General features: G+C 55.8%; 2 protein-coding genes across 2 annotated transcripts; both read left to right on the top strand.

Annotated features, from left to right (window-relative positions):
• Window positions 1–1,030: 1,030 nt before the first annotated feature.
• On the top strand, window positions 1,031–8,408 carry VOLCADRAFT_84639 (uncharacterized protein). Its single transcript, XM_002958727.1, has 13 exons — window positions 1,031–1,120; window positions 1,536–1,574; window positions 2,228–2,316; window positions 2,529–2,667; window positions 3,192–3,236; window positions 3,760–3,852; window positions 4,018–4,191; window positions 4,750–4,857; window positions 5,187–5,294; window positions 5,579–5,660; window positions 6,181–6,356; window positions 6,988–7,216; window positions 7,836–8,408. The coding sequence occupies exons 1-13, from the start codon at window positions 1,079–1,081 to the stop codon at window positions 8,099–8,101; spliced, it is 1,590 nt and encodes a 529-aa protein (XP_002958773.1). The 5' UTR covers window positions 1,031–1,078; the 3' UTR covers window positions 8,102–8,408.
• A 2,851-nt stretch (window positions 8,409–11,259) lies between these two features.
• VOLCADRAFT_100067 (uncharacterized protein) lies at window positions 11,260–13,606 on the top strand (the record flags this gene model as incomplete). The annotated part of the gene is made up of 8 exons (XM_002958726.1): window positions 11,260–11,446; window positions 11,535–11,621; window positions 11,786–12,007; window positions 12,302–12,408; window positions 12,637–12,697; window positions 12,927–12,987; window positions 13,162–13,239; window positions 13,408–13,606. 8 exons carry the CDS (start codon window positions 11,260–11,262, stop codon window positions 13,604–13,606), a joined length of 1,002 nt encoding a protein of 333 aa, XP_002958772.1.
• Window positions 13,607–15,569: the final 1,963 nt, after the last annotated feature.

Here is a 15,569-nt window from a genome sequence, read left to right as displayed (position 1 = left end):
TATGTGGCTCAATATCAGAGAGACGTCCGATCCCGTCGCCGCCGGGATTCAGCTGATAATAAATCGTCCGCAGGTTTTTGGAGATAAAAGCACACGGGAGCCTAATCCTCCGCAGCATACACACGGATAACGGCGGGTGGGGGAGAGGTCACAGGCTCTGATTGCTGTGCGCTAGATGCACGTTGCCGCGATGCCGGGTACGCACCTGCTCCTCCTTGGCAGTCAGCGCCTTGCTGCGCATGTCCTCCACGCACTCCTTGAAGCATCGCTCGACTAGCCGGTTATACATTTTGAGGCTGCGTGCATGTCAGTATGAGACCATTCCGTGATCCCGTAAGCATAGAAGGCGCAGCTGCTTTGGGGTCGGGTTTTGTTTGGGCCGCCTTCACGCGACGCACCTATCGCGCACTTGCATCTGCTCCAACGCCGCACCCAGCGCCATTTTTGCATCTTCTGGGAGATCTTGCACGGAGTCTAGCGGAAAGTTCATGATGGAGCTGATGTCTCGTTAATCGGAAACTCTAGACGCCAGCAAATGTTGCCCTATGATAAAGGGCTTCTTCCGAACGTATGAAATCGGTACACTGTTCTCCAATGCATGGGGATGTTGCCTGCTTTGCCAATTTTGTAAAATTATGGCACAAGTACGGCATGGCGCGATGTCGGCTCTTGGTTCTACCTTCCAAAAGTTATATTCAATTGTGTATTTATAGATTTTTGGTTTTCAAGATGGAGGCCGTGCAAGGGGCCGCGGAAGCGCTTCGCGCTCTGGTAAACAAAGGAATCGCGCTGACTGGCTTTACCGATACTCAGTTGCTGCAGTTGGCAGTGGCAGCTGTAGTGGCGCTTGGACTCGTGTATTTGATTAAAGATGTGATCAGCACGTTGGGCATCCCGTCTATCAAAGTGGAGCTGAGCGATGGTGAGCACGCGGGGTGGGGTACAGACTGCTGCGCCATACCATCTGTGAGGTTCTCCGTACACCGCAGCCGAGTCAAATGATATCATCGAAGCAGCAAAGTACACTCCTGGGCAGCCGGTCGACAAGGACGTGGTGCCATGCTATGATCCTAGCACAATGCAGCTCCTCGGCCACCTACCCGCTATGTCCGCTGCTGAGGTGAGTAGCCATAACTGAATCCCTCTGATGCTGGATGCGCGGAGCTTAAGTCGTTGATTGCCGGAAGTTGAAAGTCCCGCTTTCTATGACAGCCCGACCGTAACGGCTACAAGCAGGGGCCCCACACTCGCTTCTCACATTGCCACATCCCGTTGTTGCGTTGGGCAACTTCCCTCCCTGGGCCCTCCCACCGGGTCCTTGCACGTGGTTCGCATGCAACTTTTGCCTCTCCCACATTGCAAAAGCATGCTCAGCCGCGATGTACACAGCGCTCAAAGACCTCCGAGGGAATTCCCTAGATCCCGTCCCTGGCGCACAACTCCCACTGGCTAACACCGGGGCATGGGAAAATCCTCACACGCCTTCCTCTCCTCGCCTCCCCTTTCTCCGCGGGCGGCCCCCCCATACGCAACAGGTCAAGGCTCGCATCGCTCGCGCCCGGGAGGCTTCCAAGGTGGGGTAGGGGGTTACGAGTTGGTGTTGGTGCTCAAGGCAGCCGCGACCCGGGGCGCATTTACACCTCTGGAGTCTTTAACATCTGGGCTAAGAGATGACCGCGTGTCGTAGTCGGTTTATTCTTCAGCTTTCTCTTGTTGAGGCTGGCCGGATTGACAGTCCCTAGCTAGCAGCAGGGAAAGAACGAACCCACTAACACAACAAGACCTCACCCAAGGGGACGTATATCGCATTATACAGCACCGCCTCCGTTGCTCGGCGGATTTTACAAGTATACAAGTACAGGATCGAACTGGCGACTTACCGACGACGCTTGCTGATAACTGGTCTTACCTAACCCTGTTTGACTGAATAATGAACGACGGCGCGGCCGAGAGCACACTTCCTACAGGCGGTTTAGATCACGGAGTGCCTGCCCTCCCTCGTCGGGGCATTGCCCTCTTTTTTCGCTTTTCCTGTTGGTGGGGAAGCGATGATGGCGGCGACACCCCGTGGTGGTGTGGTGTGGCCCAGATTCCGATGGACAACCTTCCGATGAAGTCGAATAGGTGGTGCAGGGTGGTGATGTCGGTTGTCGTTTCGGCCATGTGGTGCCATCCCATCACGTATACATGGACGGGGTGGCCTGCGGTGGTTGCGGCGACGGTGCAGGTGTGGCGGCGCTCGAGCTTCTCTCAGCGCCGCAAGCTTCTGCGCATCCTGCTCAAATTCATCGTGGAGAATACCGAGACCATTTGCAGGTGTGGGCCGTGTCTGTGCGTGTGCATGTGTATGTATGGGGTGGAGGGAGGTGACTTGGATGGGACGGGGAGCGGGAAGCGGTGAGTAGGGGGTGTTTGGGTGGACAGAGGCGGGAAGAGGGACCCCCTGACTGACCGCTGCACCCCCTGGTCCTCCTTGCTCCGCCCCCATCTCTTCCTCGCATGTGTGTTCCCCTCCCCATCCCGCTCAGGGTATCTGCCCGCGACTCCGGCAAGCCGCTTCTTGACGCTATCGTGGGTGAGGTGGTTGTCACCTGCGAGAAGATCCACTGGCTGTGCAAGGAGGGGGAGAGGTACCTGAGGCCGGAGAGCCGGTCGTCGGGAATCATGGTGCGTGGTGGTGGGGGAGGAAGGGCCTGCAGGCGGGGGGTCGGGGCCTGTATGTATGTATGTATGTATGTATGTATGTATGTATGTATGTATGTATGTATGTATGTATGTATGTATGTGTCTCAGCTGGGTTGCCAGAAGACGTGTTTCCCGGGGACGCCATGGCTGTGGCTACTTGCAGTGCCGCCGCCGAGAGGGGCTAGAAGAAGAGGACCCCCCCAAGGACATGAGGCGATGATTGACATCAACATGAACATGGGTGCCCATTTCCCCGTTCACCACGTTCCCTGGGCCACGTCCTGGGGTTCGGGTTGCCGAGAGAACTTATCCACCCATCCACCCATTCACCCTCCTCCGCCCTTTCACCCCACCTACACGTATATATACACATGCACATCCCTCATCGCTGCTCAGGTGCTCAGATATCTAAATGCACATCCCTTTCTTAGGCTACCATTGACTTGCAACGCGATCCTCTTACTGCACCTGCACCGGCACCCCTCCGTCTCCTCCGCCCGTACCAGAGCTTCTACAAGGCCGCCCGCGTGGAGTACATCCCCCTAGGAGTGGTGAGTGGCAGGGGGGTGGGTGCGGGGCAAAGTGGGGTGGGCTGGGTTGCGGTGTATGTTAGGTGGGGTGGATGAGGAAGTGGCAGTTTTATAATTACTGTCCGTCCGCTAGCCTGGGGATCAATCCCTTATCTGAAGGGACCTGGCTGGGGGGGGAGGACCAAGCCTCCGCATTGTCCCCCGCTGAGTTGTCAGATCTACAGGAAGGCCTCCTCTCCAGCTATACCTACCTAGCTACCTAACAACCAGCCAACCCGGCACTGTCCGCTTTCATCCTACCCGCCATCTCCATCATCGGGGTTTGCGAAGCGAAATTTCCAGAAGCTACCACCTACCCTTCTCCAACGTCTCGCCCCCTACCCATCTTTTCGCTGCCCGCATCCTCCCACCATGCTATGTTTAGGACTCCAGCAGCGATTTCAAACTTTGATGGACGGATGCCGGCGGACCGTTCATTCCTTGTTTCCTTGCATATGATTCACCCACCACCACCGCAACCACCACAACCACCGCCTCCCCGCAGGTTGGAGCCATCGTGCCCTGGAACTACCCCTTCCACAACGTCCTCAACCCGCTCACTGCGGCTCTGTTTGCCGGCAATGCGCTGGTCATCAAGGTGGGGCCGAGGGAGGGGGGGTTGTAAGGCGGGCTAGAAGGTCAGTGGTGTGGGTGTGTATCGGGAAAGGCCCCCCTTCTCTCCCTCCCTCCCTTTCCCCCTCCTTTCCTTACCTTCAATCCCGAACACGGCGGGCCACCCCCCCCCCCCACTCTTTGGCTCCAGGTTTCGGAGCACGCGTCCTGGTCCACCGGCTACTACGGGCGCATGATATCCTCCGCACTGGCCGCCGCCGGCGCCCCCTCCGACCTGGTTCAGATCGTCACGGGGTACGGGGAGGCGGGAAATGCGCTGGTTACCGGCGGGGTGGACAAGGTCATCTTCGTGGGCTCCACGCAGGTATACTGGGGTTGTGTGTGTGTGTGTTCGGGGGGGGGGGCGGGGGACCCGGGGGTGAGTGTGTGTGTATATGTGCATGCGTTTGCGATCCTGTACCTAATTTCAATCGTGACACATGACAGCTGGAAACAGGGATTACTGGTGTACGGGAGGCTGAAGGAGGGAGGATGAATTCGGAGTCATCATCCGGCCCTCCCAGAGCGTGTGTGTGTGTGGTCGTGTATGTGTGGTCGTGTGTGTGATTGGGGGCTCTTGGGCGTCTCTTTGCATGTGGCTGGTGTCCTAAACACGGGAGGAGATGTCACCTAAACAGTCTCCCTCTCCCCTCCTCCCTTTCCCTGGTTTCCTGCGCTGGGGAGATATTCGGTTGGTTGACTTGACCTGGGGGTGGGAGCTACTGAGGGCACAACTTAGTGACAGCTGAGTGTGTGCAGCTGCTTTCCTGCTTGGTCACCGTCCCCCTTCTCCTTTCGCCTTCCTTGGCAGCAGCTATTCTCACTCGTTCGTGGCTCGTCTTTCCCCTACCTTCCCCCGCCCACCGCTCCCGTTCCGGCCCAGGTTGGCAAGCTGGTCATGCGTGCGGCTGCTGACACACTGACCCCCGTGGTTCTGGAGCTCGGGGGTAAGGACGCGTTCATTGTCACTGAGGACGCCGACCTCGACCAGGTGGGCGGTTGGGGTGGATGTGGGGTCAGGGGTGGGGGGTGGCTGTTGTTAGGTGGGGTGGGGTTTGTGCCCATGCTAGAGGCTGGGGGTCGCATCGGGGAGGGGAGGGGACATCCCGCTGGTGTTTCCTTACCTCCACCCGCCTGCGGATGTTCATTCGGACTTAGGGAGTGGAACTTTACATTTTGCCTCTTATCGCTCCCCCCCCTCTTGTACAATCTTCCCTTGGCAGCAGCTTCACTCGTTCGTGGTTCGTCTTTTCCCCCCTTCCGGAACACACAACAGCCGTACGCATCCTCTCTGCCCTTTCCACTGCTTCTTCCGCGCAGGTGGTGCAGATCAGCCTCAAGGCCGCCTACCTGAACTGCGGACAGAACTGCGCGGGAGGCGAGCGCTTCTTCGTGCACGACAAAGTGTACGACAAGTTCCTGGAAAGGGTACGGCGCACAAGAGCACGCTCCGCCTCGAACCCGTTACCGTCTTCTTCTCAATCGCCTGTGTTCTATGCCACCCTCCCCGACATATCACATATACGGCCGCACGCCTTTCCCAGCCGGAAGTCCCCACTACTTCCCCTTGGGTTGCAGTCCGCTGCCCTTGGGGCCTCCGCTTACCAGTGCTGTCCACGGCTGTCCCGCAGCCAACTGCCGTAACCGTGTCCCAACTGCCGTAACCATCATCCCCTCTCCCTCCCACTCCTCCCCCTCCCTCCCACCTCCAGGTGACCCCCCTCATTCGCAACCTGCGTCAGGGCAACCCGCTGGGCCCCCAGCCAGTGGACTGCGGAGCCATGTGCATGCCGGGTGGGAACACGGTGGCGGTGGTGGTGGCACACAGCGGAGGGAGGGGAGGGGTGTGGAGAGGGCTCAGCTCTAGGGCACAGGGACACGTCTGGGCCTGGATGTGTCACGCGAAAGGCGGATGGGTTTGGGGACGCACTCCCCCGCGTGTGTTGTGTTTTGTTTACCACGACGCATTGGGCCTTACTTAGGTCCTGTTAGGTGTTGTCCTTCTTTGGGTTTTAGGGTTATCTCTTGGTCCCGATGCACGTCCATGCTCACCACCACCACGACTACCACCATCACCATCACCCCCCCCCCACGCGCCATTAACTAATGCGGGGGGGGCCCCCGCGGGCCCCCCGGATCTCCTTCCCGCGGGGTAGATGTGAGCCTTGAGGGTTGCGTCGGCACATCACATCAGCCAGGTGTGAGGCACTCCAGTGGCCTTACCCAGTCTCGTCTCACTGTTCTGCTGTTTAGATCCCCTCCCATCCCCCTACTCATCACCGCCACCATCATCACCGTCATCTTGCGCCCGCAGGTCTTGCTGAGAAGGTGCACGGCCTGGTAGAGGACGCAGTGGCCCGGGGGGCCCTGCTGCTGGCGGGTGGCAAGCTGCGGTCCGCTTCTGAGGCGGGAGGGCAGTTCTACCCGCCCACCCTGTTGGCGGATGTGCGACCCGGGATGAAGATCTGGGAGGAGGAGGTGTTTGGCCCGGTGCGTCCTGGGGTGGGGGATCGGGGGGGGCACCCCACGAAAAGAGGGGAAAATAGAGGGGGTGTGGAGAAAGAGGCGGAATGCGGTGGAGGGGTGGAAGGAGGAGGTCAAGGTATGCGTGTGTTTGTGTGTGTTGCTGTAGGTGTGCATCCAAGGAGGAGTGGGGGGAAGGAGTGGGGGGAAGGGGAATGGGAAAGAGAGGAGGAGGAGGAGGAAGGCGGCATTAGGAGGGCCGGCGTGCCAGGCCCAGACTCGGATTAGGTCGTGGGTTGGGACGTTTTCCCGCGTAGCTCAGTACCATGGTTCTTACCAGGTTGCCGCGGCATCTCCTCTCTTCCTGCGCCCTCCCTGGCCCACCCTGCATCGCACTGTAGACTTGTCATTGATTTGAGGAGAGAAGAGGAAATGTTGGGAACAGTATGTCGTTGCCGCTTCCACCGCTCCCTCCTGCGGCTACTATGGCCGGCTCTCGCTCTGGCTGCCAGATCAGCAGCTCCTCAATCCCTCTTGCCTCCCATCTGGTCAAGTTCTCCTCATCCCGTCCCCGCCTTCCCTGAACTCCCTTTCCCCCGGGGACGCCAATCTCTTCCTCTCCTCCCCCTCTCCTACCGCGCACAATGTCCACCAAAAGGTGATGAGTGTGGTGCGTTGGAGCACCGATGACGAGGTGGTGGCGCTGGCTAACGACTGCCCCTTTGGCCTGGGCTCGTCCGTGTTCGCGGGCAGCCAGCGCCGTGCTCGCGCCATTGCCTCCCGGCTGGAGGCGGGCATGTCCGCCATCAACGACTTCGGCACCACCTACATGTGCCAGTCGCTGCCCTTTGGCGGAGTCAAGCACAGCGGCTTTGACCGCTTCGCGGGTGGGGAAGGGGAGGGGAGGGCGAGGGGGAAAGCGACGGTAATCATGGTGGTCATGGTGGTGGCGGGCGTTGTGGATACTTGGTGCACGTGTTTGGGGTTGCGTGTGGTCCCCTCTGGGGTTGGAACCATTGGATGAACACGTTGGAGTTGTTGTTGTTGTTGTTGTTGTAGATGGAGTCCGGTGGCGTCAGTGAACCCGATTATCGTGCATTCGGTCTTGCACTGGATTGGAAACTCCCTGCCTGTCTGGGGATTCCGTTCCCTGTGGGGCTGAACGATTGGGGGTTGGCACCGACTGTCGTCAAACATCACGCAAGACTCCTCAACCCTAATGGCATTGCGGCTCCCCCATCTGTTCCGCGCCCTCGGCACCCTTGCTTCGGACACCGCAAGGTGGCGCTTTGGTCGTCGGCACTTGACTCCTCCTTTACCTCTTTACATCGTATTACCTCGATACGGTTCCCCCAAACCCTTTCCCCTGTCCCCTCCGGGCGTCGTGTCCATAAGGGGGAAGCTCCCTCCAAAGCATGATGGCGGCTTTCCCTTTTCCTATCCCCTAACTCCCGAACACAATGCCTTCACTTTACAACTTTTCCCACCCTTTCCCCGACTGGGCAGGCATCGAAGGTCTTCGCGGGCTGTGTGTGCCCAAGTCTGTGTGTGAGGACCGCTTCCCGCTGCTGATGAAGTCCTCCATTCCGCCCCCCTGGGAGTTCCCTGTCAAGTCCAACGCCGTTGCCTTCGGCCGCTCCTTGGTCGCCATGTTCTACGGCCCCGGACTGATCTACCAGGCGGCTGGGCTGGCGGCGTTGCTGCACTGCCTGGTTTTCCCAGGGGCGCACGGCAAGACGGCGAGGGGGGCGGGCAAGTCCAAGGCAGCATGAGGGGGCCAGGGCAGCAGCGGCGGAGAGAGAGCGGGTTGCGCTGTGGCGGGAGCGCTGGGTGGGTGGGGGTGTGTGAGGAGAGAGCGGCAGCGAACTGAGCATGATGAATCAGGGGAGGTGTGCTGAAGCGATGTTGGCAAGGGCGGCGCCGACTTATGCTGTCCGGAGGGAGCTAGTGATCAGCAACCCATGGTGCATGGTTGGGACGATGATGAGATGCTCGGCGGGGAGAGAGAGAGAGAGCTACGATTGACACAGATTTGGAGGATTATAAAAACTGGACATATGGACATATGGGTGCCGCACCCGAAAAGGTACTCGGCGTCCGGCAGTGTGGCTAATGCTTGGTCATGGCCGGTGAACTACTTGTACATGTACACGCCGTCCAGTCCGCACTGCTTGCGGTGATGCTGTCGCGGTGCCGGTTCCTGCGTGGTCGTTGCCATGAGGTTGCAAGTAGAGCACTGGAACGACGGCGGGTGGATGGGTCGCATTTGCCTTCCTCATTTCCCGGGTGGGGAAGAGCGAGAAAGAGAAGAGAGGATCCCGATGAGCGAGTGGAGCGGGCTGCCGTTCCTTATAATGGGCCCTGCCTTATGGACAGCTGCCTGGCAATATTGCTCATATTCCTGAGGTCTGGTGTCTTTTGTGAGCTCGGGGGTTCGCAACGAGGGTTGCTCCGTTCCTGTTCTGTGTCCTATTTTGTCTTGAGAGGAGGTCAGGCCGAAGGGTTTGGAAACCGGCCAGATGCGAGGTGATGTTGACGTTGGATGAGGGTCGGTGTTTTGAAGGCCGCGAGCTAATGGCGTCTTTCTGCGCGCGTCTTCAGATGGCAGCTGGCAAGCATTTTTCCATAAAAGGATTGTTAACGCCTCGTGCAGGACTCAAGCTTAAAGGTGTCCTGAGAGATAGGTCGCATCTAGGACGCGGCTCGGGTGTGATGTGCGCGCGATAAGGGGCTCCAGCGCGCCCTCGAAGCAGCCAACATAGCCCGGTGAGCAGCGCGCGCGGTGCTGGAAGCGGCATTGCGTCGCAGGAGCGGGTGATGTTTAATCTCCCATGATTGACGGATAGGATTCGGTGTGCGGAAAGTACATGCACGGTGTGTTTATATAACGGTTACAATATTTCGGGCCGATGCTTCTTATGTGTGCGCGCAGCTGGATGGAGAGCGTGATTGGAGTTACGGGCAAACGACGGGCAAACAAAGACCTGATTTTGCTTTGTTTTCCGGAAGACCAGGACCGACCAGCCGCGACCATGCTTGACGGCTCCCGGGGTTAGGACTACTGCGGCGCTGCCTGGCTAGAATGATGCAGAGCGCAGCACAGCACGTACAGCTAGGGGGGTTTACATGGACAAATTACGCGTGCTGGTTAAGAGCCGGCTGCTGCATTGGAGGGCGACGGAAGAGCGTGTGTGTTTGTGTAATTGTTCCATGGCAAGGGGTTTTGGACGGTTTTGGTTTTGGAGCGCATGTATGATGTGTGGGACAGGGGGGCATATCTTCGCCCGTGGCCGCTACCCGGCGAAACCCTGCCTTCCCCGGTATTTCGGGGCACCCTCATCTAGCCACCCTAGTCAACTTTTCAGTGGATTGCTTAGGTTCCACACCCGCCACCAGCATCCAACGGAATCTGCCGGATCGACGTCGGCCCAACTCCATCCTGATCAGCATGTATGTATGATGTGTGAAACTGGGGGGTATATCTTCGCCCGTGGCAGCTACCCTGCGAAACCCTGCCTTCCCCGATATTTCGGGGCACCCTCATACAGTCACCCTAGTCAACTTCTCAGTGGATCGCTCAGGTTCCACACCCACCACCAGCATCCAACGGAATCTGCCGGGTTGACAGCGGCCCAACTCCATTCCTGATCGGCTCGCAGGTTAACTTTATTCCAGGTTACCACCGTCCATCAATTAGGAGCGCAATACCTTCCACCATCGGGAGGATTTTTGACCCTAACGGGTATCGACCCCGGGAATGGTCGCGCGTTACCAGTATGATGTTGTATGTATGATGATGTTACAGGATGGTATAGCTTCACCAGGGGCCCCCTTTCCCGAGGCAATGTCCTGCTCTCCCCTGCTACTGGGGCACCCTAATCCATTCACCCCATCCGACTTCAGAATGTACTCGCTCGGTTCAGCACCTCACCACCAGCATCCAACCAAATCTAGTGGATCAACGGCGCCACGACTTAGTTCCTGGTCAGCTCGCAAGTTGATATAATTACGTCCTACACTGTCCACAAGATGGGGGACCACCTCCCAATTCAACATTCCTCAAAATCTGAGGAGTCGACAGGCGAATTTGAACCCGGCATTCAGGGAGCAGAAGTCAAGCCTTAACCTCTGCCAGCCACCTGCCTGTATGTATGTATGTATGTTGCTTTTGCTGTTGCCTCTACAGGATTCCAAGATGCGAATGTTCGCAATGCCTTTTACTGTTGGGGATTAAGGAGGTGAGGAGCCTTTGCTGATATCCGGAAAGGTATCCGCGAGGCTGTGCAGATCCGGTTAATATAGATTACGGTAGAGCTCGGAAAACCTTCCTTCCGTGTACTCCTAAAACTATCTTAACCCTGGCCTGTGCCAGTTCTGCATACCAGCCGAACCAAGTTAACCACTGGGCCTCTGACCAACGGAAGCCTACCTTATCCCCTCTTTCGGCATTATAGTTATGAGAGGACCGTAAACATGGTTCACATGCCGACGTGTCATGCACGGTACAAGAAGCCGGCGCTAGGGCCTAGGCCCTGGGCCTAACAAGCCCTGCTAACTGTCACATATAGTACGGTGCTTGGTGTAGCATGAAACTTCGTGGTATTCGCGCTCTATTGCGTACAAATGTTCCGCTTAGTTAAAGTAATGTGTTTCTGTCGACCAGAGGCAAATGGATTAACTGACATGGGTATCATTTGGGGCAATTTCGGCTGAAACCCGGAAGTACATTTAAGTAGCGGTTTTCGCGATAACGCAACGGCTTTAAGCCCTGTTTAGAAGCCCTATCGAAGGTCGCCTTACTGTACTACGAATGAATACCAGCATTATAAAAAGCGGCTTTCTCCATTAGGTTGTTACAATATCTACATATATTCATTTACTCTGCAAAATATCCGCCATAATGGCGTCTCTCAGGCTTTGTTGGTTAATAATGTTGTTGTCATTGAGCAATACCGATTGGACTGTCAGCGCTGCCAGGGCGCCCAAGCCCACTGCATCACCCTCTCCGCCCCCGTCCTCGTCGCCTCCGCCCTCTCCGTCGCCAGCACCCTCTCCGGCTCCCTCGCCTTCCCCTTCGGCGCCGCCCCCAAGCCCGGCAGCACCATATTCGCCAGAAGGTTTGTCTCAAAAACGGATTGCTAACAGACGAAAGGAAGACCCGGCATGAGCATAGTTTATCCCGACTACTTGCTCTGCTGGTCGCAGTGTGTACGTCGCCGACTTTGCTATGGTCTGACGAGTTTGACGCGGCGACCTTGGACACCTCTTCTTGGAATTACTTTACTGGTACAGGTGAGCGTTAGGAATCTCGTTAGCCGACCAACTGTAATTGCGCTCGCTCGTGCCAACCGCTTCAAGCTCCGCCACCCTTTGGCTTTAACATGCATCCTAGGAAAACACGGTAAAATATGTCGCTGTTTGGCCGCCGATTCGTCCCCTTTTCATCACGACTGCAGCATACAACAACGAGCTCGAGTACTACACTTCTCGCCCCGAAAATGTGCGGCTGGAGAACGGCAGTCTGGTCATCGAGGCACGGGCCGAGGCTTACGGCGGCATGAACTACACTTCGGCCCGCATTGACACTCGGCTCAAGCGCGCCTTCTACCCGGGCGTCTCCGTGAACGGCACCGTTGTTCCCAAGATCCGCTACGAGGCCCGCATGAAGCTCCCAAAGGGTGCGTGTGGGTGGAGGATGATGGAAACATTCTGTGTACGCGGGCAGCAATGAGCGGGCTGCTGACTACTTTCCAGGGTTTACAAGACACCCTGTAATGGGTTCTGCTCCAAAGTTGTTGCAAGAAATTACTTTTTTTTAGTTGAAAATTGAAAACAATTTTTGTTGTATTTGTTGTTGCGAATGATGCTGGCTTGCCCTGAAGCACCTTACTGAAACATTTTAAGTGGTACCGATATGACTATAATAATAATAAAAACTTATTCCCGTTTTTGGCTCGTGATATGTTGTACAGGTCAGGGCATGTGGCCCGCATTCTGGCTGGCACCCAACAGCCAAGTCTGTGACGCGTGCGGCCCGTACGGATCTTGGCCGTATTCCGGAGAGATCTACATCCTTGAGGTGTGAATGGCATGCTGCGATGTCTGCCGGTTTGCCGTGGCGGGGGGGGGCGCGGGTGAGGACCGCGATTGGGCCGTCCACCAAATTTCCCGTCTGCAGACGTGCTGTGCTGCAGACGTGCAGCGTGCAGCGTGCAGACAGCTGTGAAGTAAACGCACTACATACCGTTGTGAAGCTTCCTCTTCCAACCTCGCTGTCCGTTTTTTCTCTCTCCACCGCGCTGTGCAGGCCATTAACAACATGACTTACGCGTTTGGGACTGTCCACTACGGCGGCTTCAGGTCGGATGGTAAGACTGGCAAAGGCTCGGGTGAATGGGAGTTGCTAGCACAGCCGGTGGTTGTACAAGTGGTCGTACAGGTTTTGGGAGGGCCGCTCATCACGTTCCCCGCCACCACACACAGGCACGGCGTCTGTGCTATTATTGCCTTTCGGATATGCCATATGCACCCATGTGCATGTCTACACGGATTTGACCTATTAAGGGTGTGTGTCCCCGTGTACTTGTACGCATGCAGGGCAAACATTCAACAACCAGGGGCATTACCGACCCACCTCGTTCAATCTGGGGCTGGAATGGTGGGTTACTGCTGCTGTTATGGCTTCATGTGCGTGGGCCTGTCGCAATACACGATCATGAAGCGTTCGGTGACGCAAGCATTGCTTGCTGCCTTTGTTCTTCGCGGGGCATGCGCATGCATGTCCGCTGTGCTTCACGCCTGATGTGTGATAACACCCCGGCTGGGCCCCCAGGCACACGTACGCGTTCGAGTGGAGCTACAACCAGATGTGGTGGTTTATTGACGACGTGTTGTACTACACCACACACAGGTCTGTTGGGCCTTACTCGTGAAGGTATCCGTTGCCTCGGTGTTGATAAATGCCGCCTCCTGGCGTGTTTCCGTAGGTGTATATATTACACGCGCTATATGTCTATTTGTCTTTCCATCGTTATTTGCTGTCAATTCAAAAGCCCTGCCGGTGGTGATGTCCGCGCAGCTATTTTTTGTCGGACGAGGGCTGGTGGACTTCGAGTCAGACCACGACACCCACGGGGCCCAACTCCCCCTTCGACGCGCCCTTCTACATCATTTTGAACCTGGCTGTGGGCGGCGACTGGCCCAGAGCTCCGGATGCATCCACAGTGTTTCCTTCCCAGCTACTAGTCGACTACGTGCGGGTGCTGGGGTACTGGTAATGGATGAGTAGATGGATGGCGCGGGCAGGGAGGGAGACATAGGATGCGGTGTGCATGTATAGTGATGGTATTAGGTGTGCATGGAACACTACTGCCGCCGCAAGCCTGCTACTGCGGCGTGCTGCCTGCACGTGATGGATGTGTGGCTGTGAACTTGCAAATATGGTTTCATGATATGGTTGATAAGATACTGATAAATAGGAAGTGGGTGATGCCCTACCCTGTCTGCGGGGGCCCCTATAACTTTACGGTAATCATGCACCGTGCTTCGGCGATTGATGAGTATACATGTACATAGACGCGATCCCAAATAAAGTTTCCATGGCTTCACTTTTGCTGTGCATCTGTACGGGTCTGCTGTACATCTGTACGGCATTTTGTTTCGTTGGGGTGTGGAGTCTCTAATCCCGCAATGTACAGCAGTTTGTTAAATATTTATGTAGTCCGTCGGTAGCAGTGAGATTCCAAGCGCGCTGTACGTGACTGGTAATGATAGAATGTGACTGTTGGCGACCATTGGTCCGCGTGATCCCGCCGCCGCTGATCAGCTCAGGCTAGTTGTTGTCATGTGGAGCCTATTTTTTCTAAATCAAAACCTGCTGCCTACTAGTCGTGTATGTACATATCAATGTAATCATAACTGTGTCAATGGCCGTCCGCGTACGGAGCCCATGGCACCGTACGCACGTGTCGCTTTTGGAGGGCACTGCTGCAAGGCCAGTACGTGACTTTCAGCTTGGGACCTGACGCACAGTTCGTTGTGATGAAACCGCGGGCGAATGCGTTTGATCAGCCTTCCGATTTCAATCTTTCATCGCCCTGATTTTTTAGCCTCTGGGTGAGGATTACTGGGGCATACGGGGCTTACTAGGGCGTTGACATTCCGAATGTAAGTTGGGTTTGGATAGCGGGTGGCTGAGCTGGCAGGTAGATGTGGGCCCTCTTGTTCGACCGTGCTCCGAGCGTCGCCTAGCTTTCCGTCGTCTGGCTATCTCAGGTAAAGCCCACTAGGATCGCCACGTCACCTTATGTTCCCCTGGCGGCGTTCTCATAATGAGCCGCAATCCACAGGCGCATCAGTTTTCAGCCTTCTTTCGACCTGCTTTCCTTCTGGATATCCCCACTAAAGCTGTCTCCAGGTACAGAGCCTTTTCGCCTCAGAGGTCCCACAGTAACTTAAAATGTCTCGCCGATGCACCGTTTTTCAGTCAGATCCCTGCGCATTCCAGCCTTGCCTTTTAGCACTTTCTGTAAAACCTTGCGATAACATGGCGGAGCTGTGAGTTCTACGATATGTTTCAAGACAGGTTCCAAGCTGCTTTTCCCGTACGCGATCAGCAGCTGGCTGGAACAGTATACAATAACAATATATTATTTATTATTATATAATATATTATTATATTATTATTATATTATAATAATATTATTATATAATATTATTTATTATTATTATTATATAATAACAATATTGGATAATCTTTATTGTATACTGCTCCACTCGTTATTATGTTTCAAAGAGGAGCCTGTCTGAGCATAATTTTAGTTACTAAAATTATGCTCAGAATACCGGTAATTTATAGGCCTGCAGGTGCTGGCAAGCTTCTTGTATCTTATACCCATATAGTTAATTACCAGCTGAATTTACAAGCTTACTATGCTTCAAGGGCGATGGTGTGGGCTGGCAGATGTCAAAACCTTTCACAACTGGCCTTCCACAACTGGGTTGTTTTGCCTCGAGTCTTGAGTCTGACCTAGCTAAAATTTGTCATGTCAAGCTCAATGGAGCGACAGTGCTATACTCAGTGATTTTTTTTTCATTTAGGGGGGGTCTCAATTTATTCCAACCTAAGTAACAAAGTTGCTAGCGTCGCCGTTCTGTATTCCTTAAGAGTGGGGCGCTGGGGGGGGCTACGCCCCCCCCAGACCCCCCCCGATAAATTACAACTCCCCTCAAGACCAAGAG

This window comes from Volvox carteri, assembly GCF_000143455.1.
Source record: "Volvox carteri f. nagariensis unplaced genomic scaffold VOLCAscaffold_104, whole genome shotgun sequence".
NCBI classification, from domain to species: Eukaryota; Viridiplantae; Chlorophyta; class Chlorophyceae; order Chlamydomonadales; family Volvocaceae; genus Volvox; species Volvox carteri.
The sequence above is the reverse complement of the archived record's forward strand: the minus strand, read 5'-3'. Positions and strand labels throughout refer to the sequence as shown.

What these genes read in the sequence shown, in the direction of transcription:
- VOLCADRAFT_84639 (XM_002958727.1), top strand. Translation starts at nt 1,079, where the DNA reads ATGCAGCTCCTCGGCCACCTACCCGCTATGTCCGCTGCTGAG. An exon ending in GCAATGCGCTGGTCATCAAG is followed by an intron (nt 3,853 to 4,017) that starts GTGGGGCCGAGG and finishes CTTTGGCTCCAG; the next exon opens with GTTTCGGAGCACGCGTCCTG. An exon ending in ACGACAAGTTCCTGGAAAGG is followed by an intron (nt 5,295 to 5,578) that starts GTACGGCGCACA and finishes TCCCACCTCCAG; the next exon opens with GTGACCCCCCTCATTCGCAA.